The sequence below is a fragment of the Oculina patagonica genome, chromosome 12, assembly GCF_052425735.1.
Source record: "Oculina patagonica isolate OP01 chromosome 12, crgOcupat, whole genome shotgun sequence".
NCBI classification, from domain to species: domain Eukaryota; kingdom Metazoa; phylum Cnidaria; class Anthozoa; order Scleractinia; family Oculinidae; genus Oculina; species Oculina patagonica.
This window is the reverse complement of record NC_135769.1, coordinates 11,629,018-11,638,851: the sequence shown is the minus strand read 5'-3', so window position 1 is coordinate 11,638,851 and position 9,834 is coordinate 11,629,018. Positions and strand designations below refer to the sequence as shown.

At 38.0% G+C, this 9,834-nt stretch overlaps 2 protein-coding genes across 2 annotated transcripts in view; both read left to right on the top strand.

The window, feature by feature from the left end:
• The first annotated feature begins 1,648 nt into the window (after positions 1–1,648).
• LOC144633411 (uncharacterized) lies at positions 1,649–8,424 on the top strand. Its single transcript, XM_078492289.1, has 5 exons — positions 1,649–1,690; positions 1,738–1,786; positions 3,962–4,078; positions 8,238–8,332; positions 8,419–8,424. Exons 1-5 carry the CDS (start codon positions 1,649–1,651, stop codon positions 8,422–8,424), a joined length of 309 nt encoding a protein of 102 aa, XP_078348415.1.
• Positions 8,351–9,834, top strand: part of LOC144631588 (uncharacterized) — a 22,067-nt gene continuing 20,583 nt past the window's right edge. Inside the window, exon 1 of the mRNA XM_078490047.1 lies at positions 8,351–8,690. Within this exon, the coding sequence (XP_078346173.1) occupies positions 8,432–8,690 (259 nt within the window). The 5' untranslated portion in view covers positions 8,351–8,431. The remainder of the gene's footprint in view (positions 8,691–9,834) is intronic.

The following is a 9,834-nucleotide window of genomic DNA, read 5'->3' as shown; positions in this document are numbered from 1 at the left end:
GATCGATCGTGCAAGTGACACAGGTAGGTTTTTTCTTGTCTCTTGCCCCCGTAAACATAAAATTGTTTCATTTTATAGCGTACTCCATAGAGGTACTCCGTAACGGTGGTCCGCGGAGTAGTCGGTAGGTGATCCGTGGAGTGGGGGGTCAGTGGGTAGTCCGCGGATTGGGGGTCAGTGTTTTCAACTCTCCCTCCCATCAGTGTGAACAACACATGATTTTGTCGTTGCTACATGTTGCTGTGACAACAAAGAAGCAGTGGTCGTATGATTTAATAGTCAGCGTGGAGCAACTACAGAATGCAGGGCCACTCCGGTCCACCGTGTCGGCACTCTTTATAGAACGAGGCATAACACAATAGATGCTATTCTTATTCAATGACATGCAAATAAGTGGCCCTGTATTCTGTATTGTTTGACAAAAGGTACTGTGCGTGCAACGCTGACGTTGCACGCACAGTACGTTTTGTCAAACAATCCTGAACAACTTGTCTGGACTGGGACAAATTTTGTCAAAACGAAAAAAACTTCAAAGGGGCCATTGTCCTACCTCTAGGCAGATCAATTCATGACAATCTGCATTCTCATGAATGCCCCTTGTAATGCCAGATAACAATATGTTGTTGATTGGCATAGTTTTCAGGGCGCAGCCAGCACATTTTGTTGGATAGGGTTGCATCAGACAATTTCGATCTGCGCTTTGGTGTTCCGCAGAGGAGCTGCCTACAGTGTAGGTCCACTTCTCGCCTCCAAACTCTTCTTCTACCAAATGTCACCCATCACCAGAGACGATTTTTTTGGCCACTATTATGTTAAAATTTATATTGCCTATCTGTGCTTGCCTTGTAATTTAAACTTTCAGTTCAAGAGAAGCAACATTACTATGTACAGACACAATTGAAAATATTGGTGTACTATGTACAGTGTTTGTGAGAATTGTTTTAGCAGTAATTCCTTTTTTTATCCTTTGTTGTAATAGCCCTATTCACGAGATTCAATACTGTTTAACAAGTCAAGCAACTGCCTTTTGTATGTGGAGGATGGATGTATATGCATGTAACTTTCAGTTTTTTCCCCAGGAAAGTGACCTTGCATGAAAACACCTGATTGATTAAGAATTGGCAAAGAGTGGTTTTATACATGAACATTTACATGTAAACCAAAATGACTGACCTACTAAAGGCTACACACGAAAAGGACAACTTCCAGCGGCTTGCTCGACTGCTGTTTTGTGGTGGTAAACAGCTATTGAAGGAAGTCTTTGACTCACATTTTCACCCAACTGTGCTCCCCTCAGTACTCAGGCGGTATTCGGCTCGAACTACCGGTAGATGTCCCTTCAATCCACGAGAACGCAGTCTTCTTTACAACAGTTCGTCAGGGGTTTACAGCACATCAGCTGATTTTGATATCACCATGCTATTCAAGTTGGTGCGGCATCTATGCAATCTTCCCATACCTGCAACTGGCTGGGACAGTCTTCCTCCCAGCACTGACGACACATTGTCTGCAGATCTAGCACGGATTAAGTTTTATCGTAATCAATTCAGCCATGACAATAACAACATGGAAATTGATGACGCCAGATTTTTGCTCTTGTGGCAAGAAATCAGTGCAGCCATTGTCAGAATTGCTAAAAGCATCAGTGATGAAAAAGGAAAGGCATGGAAATCACAAATCAATAGTCTTCGTAATGCTACCCTTACTACAGATGATTATGAGGAAATCAAAAAAGAGCTCCATGAGAATACAGAAGAATTAAGGAAATTAAGAGGATCCTTAACAGGTAAATATAAACAGTACTTACATAGAACGTACAGCGAGGGCTGCAGGCATTGCTGCATTTTCATTGCATGCAATTTACACGCGAGTTTCGCCAATGCAAAATCATTACACGTGAATGTGTGTCAAAACTGGACACAAATTCCCTGAAAGTGTGTTTTAAAGAATTATTTCATGGAGGTTGAATTGCAACCTACATGTATTAACTGCATGTCACAGGAAACAATGAAGCTCCATAGCAATTTCTGCTCTTGCATTGTATAAGAAAATTAAAGTTTGTACTACAACATGTTTTAAATGCACTGTTTTGACAGGTTTTAAACTCACTGATAGTCCAGGAGGATATTTTCTGTAGTAATCAGGGTCATGCACTGTTGTTTATAAGTTCCTCAGTTACCATGCAGAGCGTAGAGTGTAAATGGAAGAGAAAATTTGTGTCACCTGTTTGGCAACGAGTTCTGCAAGTAGATTACTAATCAGTGTTGTAGCAGGGTTACATGTAAATGTATTTGGGGGGCACATGACACCAGCGAGGTAAAGCCAGAAACATTGGTGTAATTTTCGACACATCTATGTCCATGGAAAACCACATTGCTGCTATTTGCAAGTCAGCTTTCTATCATCTTCGGAATATCAGTCGCATTAGGAAATATTTAAGTTTTCATACTGCTGAAATGCTGTTACATGCATTTGTAATCATCCAGATTAGTTTTCTGCAATTCACTTTTGTTTGGACTGCCTAAACAAACTTTAAAGAAGTTACAGCACGTTCAGAATGTAGCAGCCCGGATTGTGACACTTACGCGAAAATGTGAACGTATTACACCGGTACTTTATAACCTTCACTGGCTACCTATAGAAGAGCGCATAATATTTAAGATGCTTCTTATGACATTCAAGTGTTTAATGGACTTAGCCCCAACTTATCTGTCTGATACGATCAAGAGATATGTCCCGAGACGTAATCTACGTTCCATGAATGGCCATCGCTTGGATGATGTCGTTTATAATTTGCGCAGCTACAGAATTCGAGCTTTTTCTGTAGCCTCGCCACAACTCTGGAATGCCTTACCTTTAGACATTCGATCATGCAATGGCATTCCAGAGTTTAAGCGCAAACTTAAGACTCATCTTTTTAGGAAAGCTTTCATCTTTTTATAATTTAGTGTATTTTTACAATTATTTAGGTGAATTAGTTAGTCTTTTTAGTCTTTTTATTTGTTATTTTTTTAAAATTGATCTTTATTTTTTTTTATTTATACAAATTGTAATTTTTTTAATATAGATTTGTAATTTTTAATTGTAAATAACTTGTAAAGCGCTATTGGTTAGCAATAGAAATAGCGCTATATAAAAAAAAAGTATTAATATTATCATTACTAGGGAGGAACAAGGGGCATGCTTCCCCCTGGGAGATTTTCAAATCTGGGATCTCTAAAATAGCATCTCAAGCCTTCTGAGAGCATTTTCTGGCGGCTTTTTTTACTTGAATTTTGTACTCTCCTTATTAAGCAGGTTTACCGGTATTATGCAAATTGACAGTGTTGTTGTGAATGTTTGAGATAAATAGACATCTTTTCTATGGGTGTGTTTAAAACACAAAATGGCGAATTGATAAAATGGCAAAATGATAGTTTATTAAAGATAAGAGCCAAATAAAGTTAGTTATATGTTACCATTCTACTGAAATCTGCATCTGTTGCCTGATTTATTCTGTGTACAATGTTAGGACAAGGAAATGAATTGCAAAAATTAAAGAAAGTAATCATAAGGGGTATATAGATAAGCTTAAGTAGTACTCACAAATTTTGACATTTTTAACAGTTATACTGGTCAGGAACCAACTGCAACCAATAATTATTGTTCCAATTACAAATTCTCCATCATGGACCTTCTTATAACTCCAGTCTCTCCTTGTTAATGAGTTGCTGTTTACTTAGGATATTTTTTTAACAAAACTGTACTTTAAAGTCTTCAGCGAGTGTAACAATCCCTTTGTTCTGTTCAAGGGAGTGTGGAATACACCATATCATAAAATTAATATTGATAGTGTTCATGCGAACACAAATGTGTACCAATAGTGATACAAATATCATTAGTGTTCTTGAGAACACAATTTATTATAATTTGATTGATCAGTACTGTAGTCTTTTTAATGATCCACTTACATGTACTGCAGGTGACAGGATCGAATACAAGAAAGAGCTACAAGGTGTTAAAAACCAGCTTCAGGAGAATGCAAACCAGGTTCAGGAGAATACAAATGAATTAAGGGAGTTAAGAGAAGGAATTGCAGGTACTGTAAGTACTTCCGGTACATAGATGGTACAGTTGTGTTAAGAGTGCAGGCATTCCCTTTAACATTCATTTGTTAGTTTAACAGTCATGAGAAAAAGAGATTAGTTCAACCAAGTGAGCAGGTGAGAAGATATAAAAAGCACTCAGACTGTCTTCTTTTCTCTTTATAACACATTTCGAATTCCTGTCATGTAGACAGTGGAAAATTCAGGTGCTCATGTCAGATAAGTTTCATGAGCATTTTTTAGTGACTCAGGACTTGATAACCTGGTGATAACTATGTCTGCTAATTATGTCTTAGTTTTCATACAATACATGGGAACAATGGGATGGTTTATTCAACATTCATTTGAATTTTGCACTACAGTATAATTAAATAATTTGCTTTCCAAATTATACAAACCTTGAGTAAACTTCAATTTTTCTTTTGTATCTGGTCTACAAGACTGAGTTCAACGGTTGACCGAGTCAACTCAGAGTCAAATCTGAGTCCGAGTCAAGTAACCAAGTCACTGGTCAGTGGTTTGTTCATTACCAAAAATGATGATACAAAAATAATGCAAAGAATGCATTTTAGGTAGGATATGCCGAGTTGGATTTGGTACTAACTGGAAAATAAATCACATTAATTTTAAAAAATAAATATTTTATATACTGTAAGTAGAGTGTGCCCCCTAACCAACAAATGAAAGCTAACTGCAAGCAAACTGGAGTGGAGCTAACCGCGAGCAAACTGCACTAGTGGAACTTACTGCAAGTGAACAGGAGTGGAATTAACTGCAAGCGAACCAGGAAAGTAAAATCTAACTCAAAAGTCCAACTCGGAAGTCCAATTCAAAATCCTAACTCAGTAAATTAAATATTAGGCAACTTCTGCACTTTAATACTATTCGTGATCTTACAAATGACCTGCAATCTACAAAACCTCGTGGTCTGGAGTTTGAAAGTTATGGCACTGACTAGTGGCTGGGTCTGACTCTGACTCGGATGTGACTTGGGCTCAGACTTACTGGTGAAATGGATTTACTCCTGCAAGACTGCCGCAGTAAGGCCATCTTTATTCAAAGTCAGTTTCTTCCTGGTGTTTTCCAGTTTATTCATGTCAACTTCAATCTTGGCCAATAGTTCATCTCAGTATGTTTTGCCAAAATTTCTTCAACATGTATAAGAAGTTGAAGTTCATTGGTCGAATATAAATTAATGAAACGTCAGTTATTGATAAAACACAAAATAATTTGGTTTATTTTGATACAATTTTTTGAAACAACAAGTGAACGTGATGGGTCATACCTTAGTGGTGGCTTATTGACTCACTTCACGTAAGTGATTCTTAACCCTGTTGAGGGAATGGGTTATCTATTACTCATCGTCATGCCACCCCGTCATGTGAGAGCACCCTTGCATCAATTCACAATATAAAACCTATGGCCGTCCGGTCCATTTATTTAGTTCTCCGCCAGGTCTCTCAATAGGTACCAGTAGGTTACGAGTCAAGTGGTGGATCTGACCGGAACTTATCCTGGTTTCAGCAACATGAAGCGACTAGGAGTATTTTTTGCTCCTCCTGGATGGGTTGTTAGTCCATCGTAGGGTTACCTCCCTTCCCTGGCCAAAAAATTGGCCAGATCTTGCCTTCCTAAAACATACTTTACAAAGCCTGAAAATATTTAAAACATGGTTTGGGTGCAGACTGGCAGGAAAAAAGTGGCCTAAAGCTTGAAAACGTCGGGCCGATGTTTTCAATTTTTACAGTGGATTTGGAAGAAATATATGGGTCTATAAATGGGAGGGCTTATGAGAGGGGAGGAAAGGATTATGAGGGGAATTTTACAGGATCTGCTCAACAGCGCCATCTCGAGCAGTATTCATTCATCTGGCCACCGTGTTTTTCTCTTGCCAGGTTTTAGTAAGGCCAGACCTCTATGAGTGGATTTACAATTCATGCCAACACCTTTATGAGATTTTTAAATCCTGGGTCAAGCTTCGGGAGGAAAAACTCTCTCTTTTTATAAAAATCCGGACGAAAAACATTTGTTACTTTTAACTTGGCCTGAAAAATTGATTTGAGTAAAATGCGTTAGCTCCACTGTTATTGCATTGTTCTTGCCGCGACTTAGCCACGCCTTCTTCTAATGCTAAAATTACTGATGACACAAAAGTAAAGTCATGTTTATTTTGAAAACAGCTTGCATTATGCTTTTAAACAGATTAGTTTTTTTTTTCACCCTTAGACCACTGTGTAAGAAATGAAAAGAGGATATGAAGGCACAACTTCCACCCGCCACCCCCCTCCCCCCACAAAAAACAAACCCAAACCCCAAATTCCCAGCTATTATAAATGCAGATCCCGGGGGGGGGGGGGTACTTGGGTAAATTTTTGTTGGGTATGTGCCGCTGGCCTCTCAGAACCCCTACCCCATTATAGTCTTATTCTATGGCCAATTATAGACCCCAACTTAGTCACTTTTGGGTAAATATAATTTTTACGACCCCAACTTAGTCACTTTCTGGGAGCTGTTTGTCAAATATTGAACAACAGCAATAAATACGGTAACATTTTTTTCGGCGAATATTTCCGTTCATAATCACAACTTGCCAGATTTTCGTACTCTCAAAATCCCGGAAAAGTGTGACCCCATTCTAGTCACCCTATAAAAAATGCTTGAAATGGGGACCCCATTATAGTCAGTCCAGTCGTGAAAATGCGACCCCATCCAGCGGCACATCCCCATTAGCCCATTTATAGGAAGTGCCCCCCCCCCCCCCCCCCAGGGATGCAGATTTTACTGCTGGAAGCCGAGTATTTTTTTAACCGCGTCAACAGTCAAAAATCAACCGGTATTTCTATGCATAAATGATTCTAAAACAAATCTCCGTGTTTCTCGTGCTTAGAAATGGGCTTTTTTAACTCTGATCATTCATTAATTTTAATCCATTAACTTATTAGTTAATGGAGCAAAATCTATAAATACGCGCCAAGCTCAAACGATGTTCATTTCACAGCAGTTTTAATTTTACTCAAGCTTCTGTATCTCTTCGACTTCCATTGCTGATAACGCGTATTCTGCCTGGAGGCACAAACCTTCGTTTGGCCAAAAGGTAGGCGAAAAGATTTGGAGGAATCTTTAATAATGGAATAGTTAAAGATAGGCACTTGAAGAATGCCTTAATTTGCATATTCATGAAAACAGCCGGATAACACGAAATGTTAAAATTATGTCTGACAGGTATTTTCACAAGTTTTAATCTGTACTATGACATTCTTGCATTACAAGTAATTTTGAAGAAAAATTAAGAATGACTTTGTTACGGAATGGGTAATTTTCTAAACTGTGATTTGGAAAATGCGAGCAAGCTTGTGAAACGACAACAGCGTAATTTCGACAACAAAGTTGCCAATAATTTATAAAAGTTTGGAAAAACAATTGTTCGCTTAAAAATCGCCATATTTTTGGCAAAGATCATGTATTTGTTTAAGATAAGCAAAGAATACATTATTTTAAAGGACCGTAACCCTTTCATGTTTCTCCCGAATAATAATGTGTGCAGCTGCAAATGAGATGAACCGCTGAAATTTACTAGGGGTTCTATAATTTTTTTATTCTAGTCTGTTACATTTCCCCAAGTTTTTTTATTAATGGCATCAATTCACCAATGAACAAGCTTTGTTCGTGGTAATTGGCTATTTCTAAATCGAGATGTCAGTGGAGTTATATAAAGCCTTTCATTTTGTAGTAAATTTTGGGGCTGTTCAAAACATCGTATAACATACAGGTCTTCAAAGTTCTTGGCCAGTGAGCATTCAAACTTAGCATTTGCCAGATCTATTTCGATAAATTGAAAGAAGAAAGATAGTTTTTTATAACTGTACCAAGTATGATCGAGAAACTGTGATGGCAGGTTCAGTGTCGCAGTAACAAGAACACCTTCGATTCGCCATGTTGGTGGGCCGTCACAGATGCTTCAAATCGGCCTTCTCGATATTTTCCAAAGTAAAAAGAATTGAAACTTTTTAATATCCATTTGGTAGTTAGGACCCTAAAACAAAACTGCATGCCAAATTTCAGCGGAATCGGTGAGGAACGGTGGCCGCGAACTTTTAAATTAGCTCAAAAAATATAGAGTATCACTCTAAATTAGCTTGTATTTCCCTTTAGAACTGACAATGAAGGTTGATTGTGGAAAGATGTTACACAGGAAGACACAAAGTACCATTCCAGATTCAGCAGGAGGCTATCCAGAATACCAAGAAGTAATAACAAGGAAACAGATTTTATCATTAATCGCCAATTACTATGTGCAGGTCGCGCAACCATCAAACAGTTGTGAATTCAGTAGGTTTAATGATTACATGTCAAAGATGGAAGTTGCCATTCAGAATCTTACAATTGGAAGTTTGCTGATAACATTTAACATCAGCACTCTTCCAATCCTGGAAAGGCTGTGGCAAGATTATTGTTCTGGCCATCTGGGAGAAGTTGTGCAAAATGCTTTCGCAACAGATGAAATCATGAATGATCTTGGCCTTACTGAGTTAAAGCTCAAAACTACTATACTGGAGGAGGATTACAGAGCATGTAAACAAACCTTAAAAGAATTTGCAGATGCAGGTGTGTTTCTGTCATAAATAAGAGTTTTGTGTACATGTAATTACATATAGGTTATTCACCAGCCTAGGTCGGTCCATATTGGGAAAAACTGTGCCCAAGGTCTTGGATACCGCCCGAGGCCGCAGGCCGAGGGCGGTTCCAAGACCGAGGGCACAGTTTTTCCCAATACGGACCGACCTAGGCTGGTGAATAACGTTTTTATTTTTTCCCACTTTATTTGTTTTTAAAAGAAACCTAGAAAGATTGTGTCACAAAATCTTTGTTTGTATACGCGCGCCATTTAATTTCAATGTTGAGTCGATCTACGGATTAGCAAGAGTGTAAAATGCTGTTTGTTATTTAGTTCGAAATAAATGAAATGAACTGTATTTACAGAAAGGTTCAGCATATTAAATTAACACTGAAGAAATTCAATCAAAGAAATTGAAGTAGTAAATATATCATAAATGTAAAATCGAGCCAAAGCATTATCATTGACAAAACTAAATGCCGATTCCGGCTTCCCGATGAATGTTTTGATAAAGAACTCTGTTCGCAGGATGCTAAGTTTGAGAATTTCCCGAAAAAAAAACTATCTGACGGAAAGACAGTTTCGGTATAGCTATACACACTTGTATTTAACGAATTAATAAGCTCTGCGTTAATTCCCAGCATAATTATTTTGTGATAAACAGTGCGAAAGTGAAACTTAATGAAATGCGAAGCTTGGACGTACGGCACAATATTGTCAGAATTATTTTGGCTGTTTTTAATTAACGAATCTCATTTTCTTGAATGATGGCAACTAGTGTTTTGTTTTGGCAAAGAAGTGGCCGATAAAAAGACAGTTTTTACTCAAAATTGAAGTTTAAAACCGGCGCAGCTTATCGTATTAAAATGGCGTACAAATGATTGCAAAATGCACAAACAACCACAAACTCAACAAACTATATATCAACTAGAACTTAATTAGTCGATAAACAAAATCAACACTCGCCTTTAGAAGAACTTCGAGGCCTTTAATTCCACTTCTATTCTGTCTTTTCGCATTTACAACAGTTGTTGAGCGGCTATTTCGATTTTGCTGAGCAAATCTTTCATGTGTTCATTCGTACAACGCTGCAAAATGATTTCGCGCGGAAAGTACACTCAACGATTCATCTCT

Bases quoted from the DNA above. Each gene is read 5' to 3' on its own strand.
- LOC144633411 (XM_078492289.1), top strand. From the start codon at position 1,649: ATGAAAAAGGAAAGGCATGGAAATCACAAATCAATAGTCTTC. The intron at 1,691-1,737 runs GTAATGCTACCC...ATCAAAAAAGAG, and splicing joins ATCACAAATCAATAGTCTTC to CTCCATGAGAATACAGAAGA. The intron at 4,079-8,237 runs GTACTGTAAGTA...ATTTCCCTTTAG, and splicing joins GTTAAGAGAAGGAATTGCAG to AACTGACAATGAAGGTTGAT.